Source organism: Syngnathus floridae, chromosome 4 (genome assembly GCF_059516105.1).
Source record: "Syngnathus floridae isolate MCC-2025c chromosome 4, RoL_Sflo_1.0, whole genome shotgun sequence".
In the NCBI taxonomy this organism is placed as follows: Eukaryota; Metazoa; Chordata; class Actinopteri; order Syngnathiformes; family Syngnathidae; genus Syngnathus; species Syngnathus floridae.
The window spans coordinates 10,426,161-10,447,185 of record NC_142416.1 but is presented as its reverse complement, the minus strand read 5'-3'; the positions used below and the strand labels follow the sequence as shown (position 1 = coordinate 10,447,185).

Below are 21,025 nucleotides of genomic sequence, written 5' to 3'. Positions count from 1 at the left end.
AAACCCTTGTGTTTGTGGGTAAACACTGGATCGCACTCACGCTGTACATGTGTCTTGATGCCAAAAACAGCTCAAGCTTCGATCACCAAAATGTCCATTTCAGTAATGAAATTGTTTCAAAAATGAAAATATTTTTATAGATTTTTACGTATTTTGGTAGTGTCTTTTGAAACATTGATTCATAGATGCTTCTTGTTTTTTGTCCAGTTAAACATTTTTTCAGGTCAGTGTGACTGAGCAGAGATTCCTGGTTTGATTGATGTCTATCTCACCAACTTGTTAGTTTTATGAGGGTCAAGTTAAAAAGTTGAAACGTTGGTCCAATTCCACCTAATGATGTAGCCCCCTGGCTCAAGGAATCCCTCTCTGAGCATTTATTGTGGATTATCAAGCAATAACTTTAAATAATTGGCGCTGAGGTTGCGGTTACGTTTCTGGCTCCAGCCTTCATGTGTGGAATTTGCATGTTGTCCCTGTGCCAGTTTAAGGTTCCTATCACGTTCAGTTTTGTTTTGTTTTTTAAATGACTTCTTAACTAACTGGAATGCCCTTGTCCAAATCTTGGTTAATCTTTTTAATTTGGTAAAAAAAACAACTTGGAAAATAAAACACTGACACTGATTACAATCTGATTCTAAAATGTAGCAACTGCGCGAATGTCAACTCGTATCACTACCGCGTATGTTTTACCCGCAAAAATGACCAAGAAAAATGATCATCACGCAGGCACACGATACAACGTTCAATATCGCATCGTGTTCTGAAGCAACCACATGAAACGATGAAGACAGGCCGTCACATTCCAAAGACCAAACGCGTCATTCTGCAAGACATGCCGCAGTTGTTATGCTTCTTTCAAAGTTCAAAGAGGCCCCGACTCACGAGATAAAGATACGATCAATTAACTGGCGATAAATGGCGTAAAACAACGCACATGACACATCAGTCACTTTTCAGATCTGCATAGAAACGATCAGTTGCCATCATACAACCAAAAAGTACAATCTGACCTGAACACTTTACTGAACAAAGACTGATCATCATTGTTCTTTACATACACCAGTCACTGATCTATGTAATAAACTAAGTTTAGAATTACATAATTTTTTTCTTTTTTTTAAATCCCACCTTTGGGAGATGTCTTTTTTTAGGGGGGGGGGGGTCATTACAAAAAGACGTGTAGACAAACGACCAGCATATAACCCGGTTACAACAGTTATTTTCCCCCCCGTTATGATTGGTAAATGAATTATAGTTAAATGTAAGTACAAATAATAGACAAATTAACCAGTGGTTTTCCCACCCGTGATGGCAACCTGGGTGGAGGGCGTGTGCATGCTGACCTTTCCTGTCACACACTTAAAAGTGATTGGCTCGGTGATGACGTCACTTCCCACGAACTCCAGAGCCTTCCCATCTGGAGTGAGAGGGAGGAACTGTGGATTGTTTGGGGTGAACAAGCGCAATATTTTGGATTTGCGGTGAAATAATAAGCGAGAAAACCCGGGAGTGATGCGTCCAGTGAGTTTGGCTTGCAATAAAAACCACGCTAAAGTCGAGGAGCTGTAAGCATGCGCTTGAGTTTGAACAAACTCGCTCGGTTTAAACACAGTCAGGACTTTGTTTGAGTCCAACTCCGAGAGGAGGACATGTGTGCTCGGGATGGGACTGTGTTTCGGTACCGACGTTACAGAGGAGGAGAAGAAGGCGAGGACACTCAGTGCCAAGATTGACAGAGACCTGTACGAGGGTGCCAAGCGGGAGATGAATGTGGTTAAAATACTCCTGTTAGGTGAGACGCAAACTTGACAACGTTTCTGGCTTTACTACTAACTCTTGTATTTTTTTTTTTTAATCTCTTACTAGATGTTGATTTTAATAAGCAACTTTTACTGTCTTAGTTGTGCTGATTTCCCTATTCAACCACTTGTCGCAAGTTAGAGTTTATAGGACTTGGTCAACTGTTTCTCACAGACCAATGAAAAAAACGGATTTAAAACAGTCACGCCCACTGGGCATTTTGAATAACTTTTTACCAAATATATAAGCCAAGGAACATACAGTATTTTACGTTGGAAAAATATCTCATGTCTTACCACCAAACAAAAATGTCACAAAAACTGTAGCAGGCCAATTATGTAAAGATGTTTCGTCCAATGCAGGGGTAGGTGTCCAACTGACCTTTGTCATGGGCCACAAAGTAATTTTCCTCAGGTCGTTCTTATAACCTTGTAAATAATGATTTTTTTTCATCATATGATTACATCTACAGAACAAATTGATGGAGAACTAGTTTTGAAATCAAGTAATGGATAAAACTATTCCTTAAATATTACAACTATTCAACAATTGTTCATGTTATTGTAAGAAGATGTTTGGTAACACCATCAAATGCTAAGTTGTAATATTGCATCACAATTTATTAAATATGGCAATTCAGTCCAGATTTGATTAAGAATCAAAGACATGGTTTGCTTTCATGTCAAATAAAATGTTGTCAAGGGCTTGACTTTTATGATACCCAGGCCTTGATGAAAAAAAGACATATTTGTAGTCAGAGATCATTTTTAGACCACTTCAGTGAAACTGAATGATTTCCCACCCCACATTAAGAGTTTAACCAGCTAGTGGACTCGTCGACGCGTGAACGTTGTCACCTCTCACGGATGCATCAAAAGAAAACATCCAACTATGTTTTCTCTTTCATGCATGCAATCCTCTGTCTCCTTGCACCCCCCACCCCCCCAACACTATTGAAAGGGTTAGGGTTTCTGGAAAATCTGTCTCTAAAATTGCATTAAAATCATGTGATGCAGAAACTTCAGGTAATCTCTGTAAATGTTTAGTTGTTTTTCTTATTTTATATTGTGTGGTAAAGAGGAGGCCATTACAACCATAGAAATATCAACTATGAGTTGGCAAAAATTATAGAACCGAGCACAACCCTTTTTTAAATGACTATACACCTTGCGATGCCTTCCAGGTGCGGCAGAAAGTGGGAAAAGCACTTTGGTCAAACAAATGAAGATCATCCACAGCAATGGATTTACCAAGCAAGAACTCAGCAGCTTCAAGGTCAGCAACTATCAGAGAATAACATTTTATGACTTCTCTGTAATATATTTTGTATGCTTTTCTCCCCTTTAAACTTCACTCAATTGGTCTGGCATTGACCAAGTTGGAACTTATAACATTTTGTGACTTTTCCATTGTATTTTTTTTCTTTAAACTTAATATTCAGTCACTTGGTTTGGCAATTGGAACTTAAATAGCTTCCCTCACTGTTAACCTGGAAACTTTTGCTATTCCTCCCTTTTGCTTGCTCTGTGATTGGTAGATAACAATGGAAACACTTATGGAACGGAAACAGTTGTATTCTATTTTCCATCAACTCTTATCTTTAGTCACATGCCTCTTGTTCCCGCCCCGTTCCTGCAGTGTTTTACTCATCCTCTGGCCCACCAGTCATTTCCTATTTGCATTTCTCTGTATATCTCTCCACTCTGGATGGAGGCTAAAAGGTTCAATACAGGCAGATAATGGAGATTGAATTGACATTTAACACTGCACTCTGATTCATAACCATTGCAAAAAACTGATCTCACAAGGGTTGCACATAGACTCTTATGGAACAGCACAAGTAGAAAGGTTTGAATTGTTCAAATGACTTATATGTAGAGTACAAACATTTACTCAGTACCCTTGATAAGCAGTCGAAGCCATTCTACTCGTGCGCACCAATCGTAGTAGTACATGGACCTTAAGCTGGATATCAAGTAAATACTCAAAATGATTTTCTTTTCACTTAAGCATTAGATCAAGTGTGGGAAAACATTTTGAGCTCAGTGGCATTCTGATTAATATTGCGTTTGTGGAATATGAGTTAAGCAGCAAAATTCACGTTTTTAATTCATCTCAGGGGGTGGCCGTTTTGCCAGTTACTGCAAGTGTACAATATCTATTGAAGTGGGTGTGTACAATTTGTATCCCAAAATAGTCAACATGTACAGGCTTGCTGTAAAAAAAAAATAAAAGAAAGAAACTGTTGTTTGTGCATTTGGGATTCACTCTCATGTGAAAGCATTAATTTATTTCTGATTAAAAACCTCATCCCCAATGTGGACTTTGGTGACTTCTGATCACCCTTGCACACGCATCAGAAGTCAACTTGTCGTGCTTTAAAGTGAGCAGGTACTTCAAACTACGCAGGAGTTAATCCCCTTTGTGTTTTGAATTCCATTGATTATGCGTCCTATTGACTTTGTGTCACATGAGGACACCGACAGGTCGAATGTCTGGAATGGGGGAGCAAGGGGGCTGCTTCTCATCTAATCCTTCATTCAGCCAGAGGGCCCCAGTGTGTTGTTTTGACTACTCACAAACCGGTGGACTAACACTCCAGTACACACAACATTGTGTAAACAAGGGACTTATGTGCAAATGTGTTTTCACATGATTGCATTGAACTCTTGTGCAGTATAGCTAGTAATTGTGTTGGTATTTTCATTGGCGGATCTATTTGATTAGTTCAATATGCAACTTCAGCAGTGTGTGGTTAATAAATATTAGGCTGATGCTATGACAACTCTTTATTTTATGTGTTAAAAACGCTGACCCAAACGACTAGAACAGTGGTTCAGTGTGCCAGAATGGTTACTGAGAGGCATACAGCGGCTGACACTGCTGACGTTCCCCCTCTCCACTGTCTTTCTCACACATACACACTCAGTGGATTCCAGGTGTCTTTTTTTCTTCTATGTTCCCCGCAAAGGTGCGGTGGCAAAAAGGGATTCCAATAGAGGTTACTAGACTGCGTAATATACTTGAGGCTTCATGCTGGTTTTTTTTTTTTTTGTGTGTGAGAGATTCATTTTCATGGTGGTGGTTGGACGAGAGAATCTTTCCTTTAATTTGTGTTTTTTGATCTCAAGAGATAACCCATGCGGAATGACCCAACAAAGATGGATTACTGATGTTTGCGTACCGTTGTGAACATGAAAAAAAGGTAAGCATGAGTCACGGAGGGAGAGGCAAAGCTGTACTGTTGATTGAATAAAAGGTGGAAGGGGCCAGGAAAAAAAACATGAATGCATCCAAGGAATCCACTGTCTCTGCCAACAAATTTCCGACAGATTTTTATCTGTGAAGTATGGGTTTTTTTTCCTCATATTGTTGCTCTCCAAAAACACATGAATCTCCAAATTTAGGCAAGGCAAAGCAGCTTTCTGCATTTCAAGATAACTCAATATGTGTCACATAATGCTAAGTGGTACATCATTTAAAATCACAGTAAAGCAAAAAAAAAAGTAGTTGACCAAAATTACTAACGAAAGCGTATAGTGCAAGAAAGTAGATTTCAAAAATGCTTTAAAAGACCTTCATCAGAAAGCATAGTTTTTAACCTGGATTTGAAAGCATTTTCCCTTGTGGCTGACTTTAATTCTGTTGGCATCCTATTCCATTTGTGTGCAGCATAGCAGCTAAATACAGCTTCACCATATTTACTTTGGACTCAGGGCTCCTGTAATTCACCTGAGTTTGCAGACCTCACACTTTCTGATTTACACATCAGTAGCAGAATTTTAAAATCTGATCTACAGTTGACTATAAACTAGAGTCAAGCCTTTCGGACTGTGTTCTGATCTCTTTGTTCTGGTCGGAACCCGAGCTGCAGCGCTCTGAATGAACGTGTTTTTTAAAAGGGAGTGACTCCAAGTGTTTACTAAGAGCACTCCTTTTTTTTCTTTATTGTCAAGAACAATTTCCTCAGTTTTGGTTCGGTAGAAGGACATGTTTGGTATTATTTTAGACAGTGACACGAGACCAGACCTGAACTGTTGTCATTTGGGCACATTGAAAGCTATACAGTAGCTGTGTGCCATCTGCATAGCCATGATAGCCAACATTGGCATTCTGAATAATATTGACCCAAGAGGAGCATATACAGGCTAAACATAAGGGTCCAAGGACTGATCCTAGAGGCACTCCATGTTATAGCTATTAGATCAGATTCCAAACTTCAGACAGTTCCACTTATCTAATTATTGGTACTGCAGAAATTCTTGCTTCATTTGGAAAAACTTTGGTTTATATTATATTTATATATATTATATTAGTTTTTTTAATTAGCATGATGTACTCCTCGGGTTGATGGCGGAATTAAGCCTAGATTACTTGAATGCATGGGGCTGATGCAGCGTACACCACTCTATAGATGCTTGAAAAAATTATTTTTTGATCTTTAAATACATTTGCAATATTTAGTCTTTTAATGAGTGTAATTGCTTTCAAATATTTACATCACCAGCTCATAATAATTATATTTAGTCAATAAGAGGTCTTAAATGAAACGGAAATTCCCTTAAAAAGGTCTTGAATTTGACTTCCTTAAATTTTGTGTTGACAAGCTTCTCTGGTGATTTTCATGCTCCTCTTTCGCCATTATGTGACATAATTACATATTATGCCATTAGTTACATATTATGAAGCTACCCAGTAAGATAAATCTATGTATCTATTGTATTTAAATGATTGTGTTGCTCATATTGTATACTTCTAATGTTGACAGTAGAGAACCATAAAAGCGGTCCAAAAGCAACCCACTTTTGGAATTAACGTGCACTGAACTGAATACATCTTGTGTAATGTCACACTTGAATGATGATTTCCACTGTTTAACTTTGAGGTTCCTCCGCAATTGGTGCTCCCGCTCCATTTGCAACCTAACTCATCATAGCATTGTCAACAATGTTCTCGTAAAAGTGATTGATGTTTGAATTTGAAGTAGTGTTGCTTGAGGCACATGTTTTATTGAAACTGCAACCAATTCCCATGTGGACAATCAAGAGAGCAGCCATCAGACTGTGAGAGAATTGGAATGGAATGCAAAGCTTAACGTTCACTGGCAGGAGACCGTCTGCTCAAAGTTTTTGCAAGTTACTGCTCTTGTGTAAGTTTTGTCATTTAACTAGAAGTTTAGACCCTGAATGGCAAAACATGATTTAAAAGATTATAAACCGTATTTATTAATTTGATTATTCAAAATAACTTCACGTAACACAACATGATTTGCACAGCGTGAAGATACGACGATGTTTCTCTGCATGAAATTATTTTGTGAAAAGAATGAAATGCTTTGAAGATAAGATATTCCTTTTATATAAATTAAGACAATTATGAAGAAGGTTTGCTGGAGTTAAACTGTGTTGTGAAGAACCAGAACAACCAGCCCTTTATCAAAATCAGCCGTCTTTGTTGTTAACATTCACCTCGAACACTGAGGGACAAACAAGGGTCAGATAGATTCAAATTCTAGGTTTCCTCGAATGTATCATTTACTCTGTAGGTAAGGCAACTTTTGATTGTCTGACATAAAATTTGCCAACCAACCAATTGCAATAATGTTTGTTGACATCATCATATCTTCACAGATGTGCATAAATAAGTAGCATTGCACCTAGCTACTTAGCAAGGCGGATAGACAGCAGCCATACCTGTAAAAGTTACTAAACAGTCATGTTTAAAGTCAGTTTGGGTGTTTACGTGGCTAAAACAACCAAAATTCCAAGTAGTCGACATCGATTGCTCAAAATTACCATTATGTTTCTGTGGCACTTGCCCAAATTGTTCATGAGAATAGTTGTGTAGGCTGGAGAGTAGTTTATGTTCTTTATTAATTGTTTTCCTTTTGAACTTATTAAGGCTGCAAGCCTGTCACTGATGATTATTTTAAGAATAGATTATTCTGTTGATTATTTGTTGATTTAATTAATGAATTGGATGCATAAAAGCATCATGTTCAAAAACAAACTTTCAAATTGACAGTGCAGAATATGCAAAATAAAAAAAAAATAAAAAAAATCTGGAAATTCAATGAATATAGAGGGGTTACGTAAATTTGCTGGTGATTCTTCACCATGAAGAAAAGTACAATTTTAAACTCATATTATTAACATTACTCCTAGGTCATCTGATCCAGTTGATTTTTTGATGTGAATCATTTTTGTAGCCTGTAGCCTATATTAATATGTTTTGATATGTCAGCCTGCAGTGTTGGATAACCTCCTGACATCCATGAAGTTTGTTCTCCACGGGATGGGCGTCCTCCGCATCAACCTGGCTAACAGCAGGAACAAGGTAGACGGCTTTTGCTGTATTTGCTACCCTATTCTGTACTTTTTTCCACTGCAACTTATTTCTTGTACTGACATCAGTTCACCACTAAGAAGCAGCATCTCACTACCGTGACTGCCCCATCCTACCTCTCAGCATTCAATTGTATGCACGACTGTCACACTAAGATTCCTAAGGGGGTTGATTGGGAGGATTCATTTGATTATAAAGTTCTGTGTTAACATAATGGAGCTCACACACTTTCCACCCACTAATCGCATCCTGTTGGGAGAAGATGTTTATCAAAGAATTTCCTCGAATAATTGCCACCAGTGTGTGTTTTTGTACGCGTGTGTGTGCGTGTTCATTTATCAGTTTTATAGCGATAAAGTACGTCGAGAGAGCAGCCACAGTATATATTCATATATCCTAATTTGTGTCTTTTCTTCCAGGTGCACGCCCACTCAGTTCTGTCATGTGGTCGCTGCTTTGACGAAGATCAGGTCTTTTTTCCCTTCTTGAGTCACGCCCTTGCCTGCTTGTGGGCTGACCACGGGGTGCGGGCCGCTGTGGCTCGGGGATATGAGTATGAGCTCAACGACTCAGCGCTGTAGTAAGTGCTCTCGGAGCATGCACACACACACACATGCACACACACCCTGTGCTGTAACGATGCAGGGGTCTAATTAGTTGGACTTTACGGCTGCTACTCAGCCATGTGCTTGCTGCCACTGGTTATTAATCTTACAGCGTAATGATCAACAAAAACCCCAATCGCACCCAGCAGGGCACAGCCATATGCCATGGACAAACAAAACAAAAAATGTCTGAAATGTTACTATGCAGTTATTAATATTAGTGCATTCCAGGCCTCTGGGTGGCAGGAATTACAAAATGATGAACATACTCAGAAACATTTTCAACATCTGCTGGCTGGTACCTCACTAACCCTTTCGGCATCAATGCAAGCCAAATGTAATGGCCAAAAGTGTTGTGCCATTGCTCAGTCTGCACGTTTATCTGGATCGGTACCAACATTTTAAAGCTCGTGTCTTACTTCTACAACAAATGGTCATCAAAACATGACCTCTTGCTTAACATTGTGCATTTGGCGGAGGTCAAAGTGTGCATCCTCATAAGCCATTTGGCACCTTATACAGCATGCAACACATAAACGTGTTTTATTTGTAAATCTATACTTTGAATTTAATTCTAATTCTCTGCGGCGGAAGATCGGAGCATGTTGAGAACTCAAAATGAAAGGTAACTGTAGAGATGATGGCGTGTGTATTGCACACGTACATCAGAGCTGTGGGAGGTTGTCTGGTCTCATTCGCCACCCAGCGAGAGGCTGCGGCTCTTAAGTTATCTACTCCGACAGGCCACACTGGTCCCCCACTGAGAGCCACCAGAGGTGACATAATTAGTCATACTCTGTACTTAAGTACTTAAGTTCAGATCCTTGTGTAAAGTAAGAATCTGCTAAAATTAATATACCAATTTAACGCTTGCACTTCAGAAAAAATAAAAAGTCATTCATCACACAGTTTTCCATTTTGGCTTGCTATCGACCAAAGTTTTCTACTGCTCCTACTATTTTCGGTATAGTAGCCCGTATTATACGTGAATAAAACATTTACCAACGGATGCCTCTTTTGCAGACGAGGGATGAGAAAGTTCAGAAAAGGACAGACTGAAAACGTACGTGGGTCCGTGTTAATTGTCCCTAAGTGGCCCAAGTGCTGACGGACACCCATTTCTCTGATGATTATGAATAAGGATGGATTGACGGTGACAGAAGGGTGCCCAGGTCGTGAATGAATGAATGACTGAGTGGTGAAATTTTGTATATTGATTACATCCACTAATAGCATAACTACCTAACTTTTTTTTTTTGCCAAAGTCAGTTTTTTTTCCAGGAAATGACTCTCCATCATCCGATTTAGGTGTTGCAAAATTGCCTTCCTCAAATCTGATTGGCATTTAATTTGATTGGTATTTATTAAACCATTCTGAATCTGATTTACAGCTATCACATTGTTTTCCGTCCTGCTTCTTGAGTAAGCATTTGACCTCTGGTACTTAGACTGGTGCTTTCTTTCTTCTACATGACATACAAGATGGTTGTGTTGGCTATGAACAATGTCTGTGCAATGTCTGCTAGCCACTTCTATCTACTTCACAATTCCTTTTTTTCACCCATGGACAGCTTGCTGATAGCTCACAGTTGTCAAAATAAAACACAATTGCGAAGGGACACACCTGGGCATCAAAACACAGTCAGATGCTCCAATACTTTTGCTGTCTTGAAAAAAGGGGCTTCAACACCTGACACTCACCAATCTGACGCAAATATACTGTACTGATTATCTGAATGTGCAAAGCTCTGTGAATGCGCACGGCAAAGTCACACCTCAATGGGTTCTGTATGAAAGGCACATGTGAATAAATAGCTGGTTGTAATATTATACCTCTAATGTGGCACTTACGTGGAAATATTGTCAAAGAGGCTATTTTTTATTTTATTTTTTCTACATGTGCCCTGAAATTGACTGTGAATCAGTCCAAGGTCTACAGAGACCCAGCGTCAAGTAGGACAGACTCCAGCTCCAGCTAGATGCTAAGCAGGATAAGTGGTAGAAAATGAATGAGTGGTTGGCTCAAGAGTGGTTTAATATTCAAGTAAGCTATAAATGCACTATATTGAGAAGTCTGTGAGTGTCTGCCTGTGTCCCAGTGGCAAGGAGAATCAGCTTCCATCATGTAACTCCTAATGTTTCATAGTGTCTTTGATGACTTCCGACAGCAGCCGAGGCAGAGAAAATCATCAAATGCATCTTTGTGCCTGAATCTTTTTGCATTTACGTAGATTAGTCAGCTTCAGGGACTTCAAGGCAAAGTGCGTCACCGCTAAACGTATTTTCAAGCTGTCTTCAAAACGTCACATATGAATATGTTCTATTTTGTTGGAGGGAGCCATTGTAGGACGTTATCTTCAACCACCCAACTGAATCCAAGCGTAATCTACTGCTTTTCACATTTAAAGTGGAACCAAACAATTTACAAATAATTTGGCAAGTGATATTTTTCTCTGACTTTCCCAAAAACTAGTGTACACTAACATAAAATATATGATACTAACATTCACCAAAAATAAGTCTCGACCCTTGGGGGCAGTCCACGGTCTACCAGTTGACCACGATCGACTGGTTTGGGACTCCTGCAAAAGATCATCCCTGACCGTATATACTATATAGAAGAGGACTGATACAAGTTTGATCTTAAATAATGAGAAGGTTTGTAGGGCATTGGGAGTTGTTCAATTCATTGTGGTGCTTGATTATTTAGTGCTTTATAGGCCAATAGAATAAATACATCCTTCCATTTTCTGTACCGCTTGTCCCCACAGGGGTCGCAGGCACGCTGGAGCCTATCATTGGGTCATTGGGCAGTAGGCGGGGGACACCCTGAACTGGTTGCCAGCCAATCACAGGGCACACAGAGACGAACAACAATTCGCACTCGCACTCACACCTAGGGACAATTTGGAGTGTTTGATTTGCCTACCAAGCATGTTTTTGGGATGGTGGAGGAAACCGGAGTGCCCGAAGAAAACCCACGCAGGCACGGGGAGAACATGCAAACTCCACACAGGGAGGGCCGGAGGTGGAATCGAACCCGCACCCTCTGAACTGTGAGGCAGACATGTGAACAAGTGCCTTGCCGTGCCGCCTGAATAAATATGTTTGTGATTAAATACTTTTAAACTAAATTTAACAACTTAGTATAGCATGAAAATTACCAACTGACACAGGGCGGAGAGCAAATCGAGACAGACACGGCTTTAAATGTACATTTGACAGGAGTTAAAAAAAGACAACAAGGGGAAGTCTTCAGCCGAGATTGCTCTTTATGGAGAAACATCACTTTGAGTTGCGCAGCACCATCCAAGCCAGCGATGTTGTTATTGTATTTACCAAACAGCAGGATGCGACTTGCCTTCCAAGAAACTGATTCAGAATGACGAGTTGAGAATGTCACAGTGGTCCCTGCTACTTTTAGATGTCTTGTGTGTCGCATGTGTGCTTGTTTCCATTCAGATCGCACTTCCGCAGGCACAACGCACACTTGGTTGTGCTAATTGTGTTACGAGCAAATCTGTGTTTGAACGTTTGCCTCGGATTATCATGACGGTAAACCACAGAGTGAATATTCATCATGAGGAGCCACTGCGCCCCCTGGGGCTTGACTCTTATCACTGCACACTCAACCTGCTGCATTGGCCTAATGGCTTTGTACATACGTATACACACTTTTAATTTATTCCTTTTTTTTCTTTGATCTAAAGCTTGTCTGCAGGTTATTTGTTGTCCCCCATGTCTCTTCTGTTTTTGACCTTTTGTGCCCATTCCCCTCCCTCTCCTTTTTTTCCAGTTTCTTTGAAAATATGAGCCGCATTTCGTCTCCAGACTACATCCCTACAGAGATGGACGTTCTGCGCGTGCGGCTGAGGACTACAGGCGTGATAGAGACCCAGTTCAAAGTCAAGCACCTCACTTTCAGGTGGAATGCTTCTACTTTATTCACCTATACTATATGTGACAAAGTTACTCTACTTTCTGAGCTGTGGCACTCTTATCTCTGTCTACAATCCTGCGATGATGTGCAGATCTAAGAAGGAGATGGGTGGCTTTATTCATCAATAAGTCAATACGGCCACACACACACGCATACACACACGCACACAAAAAGTCAAAGGCATCTCTGTCGTGGCCTTATCAGTGTAGGAGCAGAGGGTAGATGTCAGATCATCATATTCATTCCTGATCAATGGGCCAGTGTCACATAATACTACCTGCTTCTTCATCCTCTCACTGGCTAAACTCATTTCCTCAAGCTGCTGATGGTCTTGACAAAATGACAGATAATGAGCTTGATTTCTTTGTGGCTTTAGTTGAACCCTGTCATAATTACAATGTTTGGTTTAAATGCACCTGCAGATGTCAGACCATTGATGTGGTCATTTTTTTTAAATAATTAAAAATAGCAGTAATGTATTTGACTTATAACAGTGCAAACATACATTATTTTATACACGCTGTTTAAGGTCAATATTGGATATTTAATGTACATTTTGAACAGACAAATTATCTATCCGTCCGGCCGTCCGTCCGTCCACCCAACCAACCACCCAACCCCACAGGTGATCTTCCAAATTAATTTGAATTGGACGAGTCTTATTTAGTTGAGTGGATTGGTAGTTTTATTGTGACGACTAGACATACAGGCAGTGGTGGGCGGGATATGCATTACAACCGAATAGAATTATGTGCTTTCTGTTGTTAGTAATGTCTACCTGAGGACTACCTCGGCTGTGAAGCTTCCACAATATAACTTGTCCCTCATCCCCACATCTCATATTGAGTGGTGATAATGAAACACATTAGGTCTGCTTTTACAAACAATGTAGCGTGAGTCAGTTTATCAGCCAATTACTGAAGTCGACATCTAAATTTTGTTTGTTTGTCTCTGGGTGCTGCTGACTTATGGTTCTTTCGGTTATGCTTCACTAATGTGTATTATGTTGAAGAACATTAACCGGCCCCCACAAGAGCCACACGCTCCATTTCTTACAACTGACTTTACCTTGCTATATTTTGTGTCACACCTTTCCTCCCAGACTCGCATAGATTTTTGATGGGTTTTAAGTCTTTGGTGGACAATCATGTGTCAAATTGTTGTATTGTCTTTTTTTTTTTTTTTTTACTATTTCTTTCTTTCTGTCAATGTTTTAAAAAAAAACTGTTCATTCAGCGTACTCACAATTAGACGTTGGAGCTGAGAGATTTATCGTTTTGGAGTCAAAATCATAATCTCAGACAACATGATTTTGTGATCGATGGAAGCTGCTTTTTTAAATGTTTTTGTGTCGGTCAATGAAGAAATTCCGTAAAATGCAAAATATTCTGTAATCATTGTAATATACAGTATTTAAAGGTTGATGTGGGCATAATTAGTAATGTCCACATACATTCTGGTGACAAATGATTGCAGTTTTCCGACACATTACGCTTCACGTTGAGTTTTCGGGTCGTATAACAACGATGTCCTCGTCTTGTGTTATTTACAAATATGTACATATTTTACAATTATCTAGTGCCACATTACACAATGCCACTCAAAAAAAACTCTTGCAGATAACATTAACATGTTTATTGCATACAAGCCTCTGCACCTAAAATTATTTTTAGTAAGGCTGTTTTAGATAATAACCGCCTATCAGTCAAACAAAATCACACCATTTTGACATATTTGTATTAGTATAATTCAGCATTAATTTTTTGGTGCACAAAATAGCCAGTATTATAAAATAAATATTGCATTTAAAAAAATATATATATATATTTGTAGAGATCTGTTCCTCAAGTGGAGAGTCAAGGGATCTGGTGAGTGGGCACAGCATCAATGTGAGTAGTAGACTGGCCAGGCATAGAACTCAAAATGACTGACTGTCTGCAAAAAAAAAACATTGAAAAGCTTGATAATTAATTATCTTGTCTTTCTAGTGCATTTAATTGAATATAGATGGCAAAAAAATTGTATTTACTTTTTTTTTATGTTGTTTAATGTCCCAACTTTGTTTGTATAACTCACTGTTAAAAATGTGAAGAGAACATCTAAATCCCAGATCTTAATGATTGAAGCATTGCAGTTTAAAAGCTTTGATCACGTGTCATTTGTTGGATAGAGGTGGCAAGATGGGCTCCATGTCCCTGTATGTATGTACTTGCTGAAATGTCACAAGGATGATGCTGGTAGAAGAATGTTCTCCACAGCATCCCTCTGGATCTCCCACGAATGTCACATTAACTCTGTGTGAACCAACTCTCATCTGTGAAGAGAATGGCCCTGCCAGTGGCCAATCTGCCGCTTCTGCCATTTTCTGGCAAATGTGAATCGGACCGCATGGTGACAGTTTCTGAGCAGTGAGCACAGGCCATACTTGTGGTTGTCTGGCTCCAAATGAAACTCCAAAATAGTCAAATCTAGGTACCTCCTAGCTGTTGGATGCTGTGGACATGTCTGCTAAATGTGCTAAAGGGTGGTGGGGATTGTCCATGATGAATGTAAGCTTTGCTGACCTCCTCTCTCCCACCACCATCACAGACTCCAAAGGATATTCCAGCAGAGAGCCAGCCTTCTGTACCAGCTTATCAATCCTGGCCCTTTCTCTCACAGTGCTTTCGCTCCCCCAGCACACCACAGCATAGAACAGGGCTGATGTTAACAACCCAGGGTCAAATCTATTGAAGAACAGATTCAGGTCCCTACCCCCTAACCCACCCCCAGCCAGCAGGAACTGTAGCTCTCCCATTGTCCTCAAATTGGCCAGAGATTTTATTCATGTTTTTGCCAGACTTCTCGAGCTTTGTTTTGTTTGAGCTGTTCCTCCGTCCTCCTCCTAAAGCTTTCTTTGCCCTTCCGGATCTTGTATTTAAGATCTTTCTGCACTCTTCTCAATTCCTCCCAATCTCCAGATAAGAAAGCTCTCTTCTTCTCGTTCAGCAGGGCCTTCAGCACCTATAGTTTGTTGTTGGAGAAGTTAGTTGGTAGATGTTCGCCACACAGAAGTTGATATACATAGTCCGTGATGCAGTGGGTGAGGCATCGATGTCCTCATTGTTGGCAATCTCACCAACAATGTCACATTTAATTAAGGAGAGCAAAGTCCCAGGTGGTGTTGCAAGACAATCTCCGATTCCTCCCTCTCAAACACCATCCCTCTTATCTGCCAGAAATCTTGAGGAGATACATAAATGAGTTTGGTTAATTTACACCCAGCATTGTGTGTATGTGCATACTCACCTTGCTTTAGGAACAAAATCCCGGGTGTTGCTTGGGGAGTTTAGCACATTAAAGTTATTACTTTTAAATTTGCAACGATGTTGACTGGTGTTTTTTTTACAAGCTGCGTTTATTAGAAAGTGAAACATAAGGACTCTGATAAACAACAGTTTTCAGCACAGTTGGTGCAGATAGTATGTTACTTTATAAAAAATATATAAATCAGAATATTAATCAGTAAAAATACCAACACGCTCCCTTGAAAATGACGGTTAGCATATTTTAAGAGAGTGTTTACGTAGGAACATTATTCCAACGTTATTTTTATTTGATTTTTTTGCCTCCAACTAACACCATGACATCATTGAGGTGTATATACCATGAAAGGGTCTATAGCTCGGTTTATGTCATGGCACACTATTAACTTCACTGACTGAATGAGTGTCTGGAAAATTAACAGATTTTTTTTTTCTCATGGGCATGGCATCCAATGTTTGTTTCCCTCTGTGTGTCTGTGTTTTTGTCCCCTCTTGATAAACGGCTACATTAGTTCCAAGGATGCTCCAATGAAAGGTGGCGCACCTTACCAACTGGTGACCAGCTTGTGCTCATCTCTGATTTTCTTTTGTTTTTTTTGTGCTATTGAATCAGCTTGACCTCATATTTGTCTTTTTTTATTCACCCCACCATCATGGTGTTTTTTATTCCTGCGCATTGACATGATTGAAACCAGTGCAGTTTATACAAGCAAAAAAGCAACACTTGTAATGTTGAATAGTAAACGTTTGAGTATTGACTCTTGTGAGAAGCTTGGAGAGTCACCTTGCTAAATCATTGGCACCTGGGTCCACCACTGCACAATAAATAGTTTTACAGCTCCATCTGTTCTGTTCCCTAAGCTTATTTAGTTTCATGTTCACATTTTTAGCCTTCTTTGTGAGATCAGATTGCTTGTTTGTTCATGGCAAGACAATAATAGTCTCATCTAACGGTAAAGCTTTTATTTGTGCCTGCAAACTGAGAATGTGAGAAAAAAGCTTGGATGAATTATGCTGCTAAAAAGTTCAATAATAAGATTTGAGCTCAAAGCTGTGTGACTATTTACTTTTACTTGGCACATTTACAGCTTTTACAGGTATGTTACGTGTGTATTTCCATATTGAGAAAAAAATCGTTATTATTATTATTTTTTTCCTTTATATTCTGATCTCTGATTTTTCCATTGGGTGTGTGTAGGATGTATGATGTCGGAGGACAGCGAACGGAGCGGAGGAAATGGATCGGCTGCTTTGAGGACGTTCGGGCCGTGCTCTTTGTGGTGTCACTCAGCGGTTATGACATGACCCTGGTGGAGGACCCCTCCGTGGTAACCGTTTGATACAAAAACAAATAATTGTTCAATTCAAAGATGAATGCGCTCACTGCGCCATGTGACTTTCTTATGGCACCATGTGACAGTATGTGTCTCTTGTGTAGAATCGTCTGCAGGAGAGCATGAAGCTCTTCTCCTCTATCTGCAACAATGTCTTCTTCCGAAATACATCCATGGTGAGAAACTACTTTTGCTCCCTACATGTTTGTTCTATTCTTTACTTTGTCGTCGAATGGATGATGACGTAAGTAGAAGAGAGAGAAAGTCAAAAGTTGAAATCTCGGGGTGCTTACCGCGGGGAAAAAACATGGTCAGTCGCAACATGAAGGGATGCAAACAAGGGAGCATTAAAGACAAAAATCAAGTTATTAGGTTAGAAAAAAAACACCACATTTTGGCATTCAAAAATGTTCTTTTTTTTATCTGGGAAAAAAGCGTACAATGTGTATTTTTCAGTTGTTATCATTAGTTATTACTCATAGCAGTTTTTTATCATAATTCTAAAGCTTCTGTTACACATGCTTAGAATGAATCGTGGTAGTTCAAAGTCAAAAGTCAAAGTCAGCTTTATTGTCAATTTCTCCACATGCCAAAGACACAAAGAAACCGAAATTTCGTTCCCCCCTATCCCACGGTGACAGATCACAGACTTTTTGAGTCGAAATCCAAAACATCCAACTACATACACATTGCAATTCAACTGTTGTAAATTTCCTGGCTACTGTACATACAGTATAAGACAGTAAATAAATGAATTATAAATATATAAAATTATAAATTATATATAATTATATGAATATAAAATTATAAATTGTATCAAAGACTTGGAAATCATGTCCTTCAAGCACATTTGACTTTGTCATTCCTTTTCTCAGACACAATTTTCCAAAGCAAATGAACCAATTAGCTTTGATGAAGTGATATTCAGCCTGAGCAGTGCGGCAGCGTTAAAAATATAGGTGGAACATATGCACATTGTGACCCCTGCCTTAGAGCCTTCTGTCAGTTGTAATTAAACACTAAGTACCAATTAAGATGAGCTTTTCCATTCTCGAGTCTGCTAAATTATTCTATTAAGACAATCGTGTGACAGGCTTGCTCAATTCTTTCCACTTAACTTGTGTTTCAATCCATTTGCGTTGCAAGAAAGTTAACGTGTCTGTCAACGGAGGGGAGGCCTGCACTTCCCTATACTTTTTTTTTTTTTTTTTTTAAACTTGCGGTCCTTAAAAACAAGGAACATATATTTGCCAAGCAACACCATATCTGAGTGGCTCGGTTGTTTGCTTCATGTGACTTAAACCAAAATGTTACCTTTTTATTTCTTCCTAAAAATACACTTTAGTGTGTAAACTAACAAAACCGTTTGTGTTTGGAAAGTGGACAATGAAAAGTTTGTGTGCTGGCATTGTGTGTGTGTGGACTTGCATGGTGACACGACTAACTGGCTCATTACCCCTAAGATACTTTTTAATGTGGGAGGAAAAATTTGTAACCTCAATTAAGTCTTCCTCTGGCCTGCTCAGTTGTAATGACACACCTCGTATTCATCTGGACCTTTTTTAGGGGAGTTTGATCACTGACATAATTTTAATTGGTCAACTACAAAGTGGAAAATGTATTCCTGTGAGATCTGGTGTCTGAACAGGAGTTCATTTGAGCATCAAGAACACGTAAATGTGTATGCGTGTGCGCGGCACTGCAACCGACAGGCGATTGATGGTACTACGATATGTTAATTGACGTCATAATCAACTCCTGCCCGCAGCGGCCCAGTTGGTGATTTTTAGTCTACATAAGCGTGTCCAAAAAGTCATGAAGCCATCAGCATTTATCTCCTTAGGGTTTGCAGTTTTGGTAAGCATTAAATTACTTTGCTCGCTAATTGACCTTTGTGCTTCGTTGGAAAATTGTCGCCTGGCAAGATTTTCTTCTTTTTCTTTTTTTTGGTCCCTGATTGCAGTTTAGTTTTTGGCGATCTCACTGCTACTGCATTTTTACACCATCGATGGCAGTGGAAGGCTAGCTACTACCACAATTGCATGCAGGCATTCATGGAAACCTAGTGAAAATCTATATGGAGGGCTGAACTGAAATTCGACAAGCTCAATTCATTGGATGCTTTGGAGACTTCAGGTTGTTCAAAGGTTTCAAGTAAAATATTTTGATGCTCAAAAAGTGCAAAGCCTACGATGGCCTTGTGTCTGCCCTATACCTTCAACGAAATTCAAAATGCAAAGACTTGTATTGTGACTTTTGGACACTTGGCACGTAGATATCGACAGTGTAACGAGACAATCTCATTTAAAAAACTTGATGAATTGCTTTCATTGCTTGCTTCGTTATTGTTTTGCTACACGTGGGAATATGTAATATGGTCCCTTTTGATGTTTGATGGTCTTCCAAATTGATTTTTAATTTCCATTTGAGAGAAAATTTCTGACTCATGATGAACACCTTGAACGCTGATTTTTTTTTTCTCTCTGCATGGTCTTTTTGTTTCAGATTTTATTCATGAACAAAATTGACCTTTTTCAAGACAAGATTCTATATTCAGGGCGACACCTGCGTCATTACCTCCCTCAGTTTAAAGGTTTGTCTAACGGTTAAGCCTTTTTATATTTACCTTTGGAACACGTAAAAATTCTTTCTATCGCTCATTAGAAAAATTGACAGCTCATCATAACAATGTTTATGGGAATTCTCATTCAAATCATCAAATTCTTAAATTCCACCCTGGCTACTTTGACAAATATTCATATTGCTAGTTTTAAACTTGCCAATAAATGTTACTTTGTAAAACGTGCATTACCTTTTATGACTATTTTCATATCGGTTCTAGTCTGGGCATCGCAGTCTACTTTCTTCCAATTCTAGCTCCAGCCTTTCTGTGGAGTTTGCATGTTTTCGCTATGCTTGTGTTGGTTTCTGATGAGGATGAGAAAAAAAAACGATGGCTTCTGTACCCGTGCAAGCGCTAATCTAAGCTTGACTTGAACCCCAAAAAATGTTTAAGTTATCAATATCATCTTCCAGGAGCAGACTATGATGTAGATTCGGCTGCCCGCTTTATCACCGCCACCTTTGTCTCACTCGACGCAGCTGCCAGTAAGCTCATCTATCACCACTTCACCACAGCCACAGACACCTCCAACATCCAGGTAGTCTTTCAGGTGGTTATGGACACTATTATAAAAGAGAACCTGGAGGCCGTATCTCTCCTGTAGCTGACAGAAGTCTGAGTTCCTAACAATTGAACCCGAAATGGACCTTTGCACATGATGCGGGAGTAACAATTAGTTAGTGCTTTAATAACCTATTTTTATTTTATAAAGGTTTATCTTAAAAAAGTTGATTACTTACCTGTTTGAACTGTTTGGGATCACACTTAACCAGGTGCCTTTCAAATGTGATTTGTAATGTCTCACAGCAGCTGTTTTAAATGTCCTTAGTATTTCATGTCTTGACTGGAAGTAAAAGGAATTTGATGCCTTATGTTGATGATTTTCTATTATTAATGTTTGGTTTTTTTTTAACTAAAAATGAAAATACACGTTGTTGTTCTTTATGTTCCCAGTGTCTTGCTCAGTTCAGAATGTTCAACATTGTCCTGCAATGTGTAATACAAGTGTGTGGCTGGAATCTTTAATTGTTTCCCTTTTTTTTCCCCTTGACATGAAATTTAATTAGTCAGAC

At 39.2% G+C, this 21,025-nt stretch overlaps 1 protein-coding gene across 1 annotated transcript; it reads left to right on the top strand.

Moving 5' to 3' along the window:
• The first annotated feature begins 1,382 nt into the window (after positions 1-1,382).
• gnav1 (guanine nucleotide binding protein (G protein) alpha v1) lies at positions 1,383-20,978 on the top strand. Its single transcript, XM_088373478.1, has 9 exons — positions 1,383-1,792; positions 2,984-3,075; positions 8,044-8,136; positions 8,565-8,725; positions 12,547-12,675; positions 17,194-17,323; positions 17,434-17,505; positions 19,835-19,922; positions 20,366-20,978. Exons 1-9 carry the CDS (start codon positions 1,663-1,665, stop codon positions 20,554-20,556), a joined length of 1,086 nt encoding a protein of 361 aa, XP_088229604.1. The 5' UTR covers positions 1,383-1,662; the 3' UTR covers positions 20,557-20,978.
• The last annotated feature ends 47 nt before the right edge of the window (positions 20,979-21,025 follow it).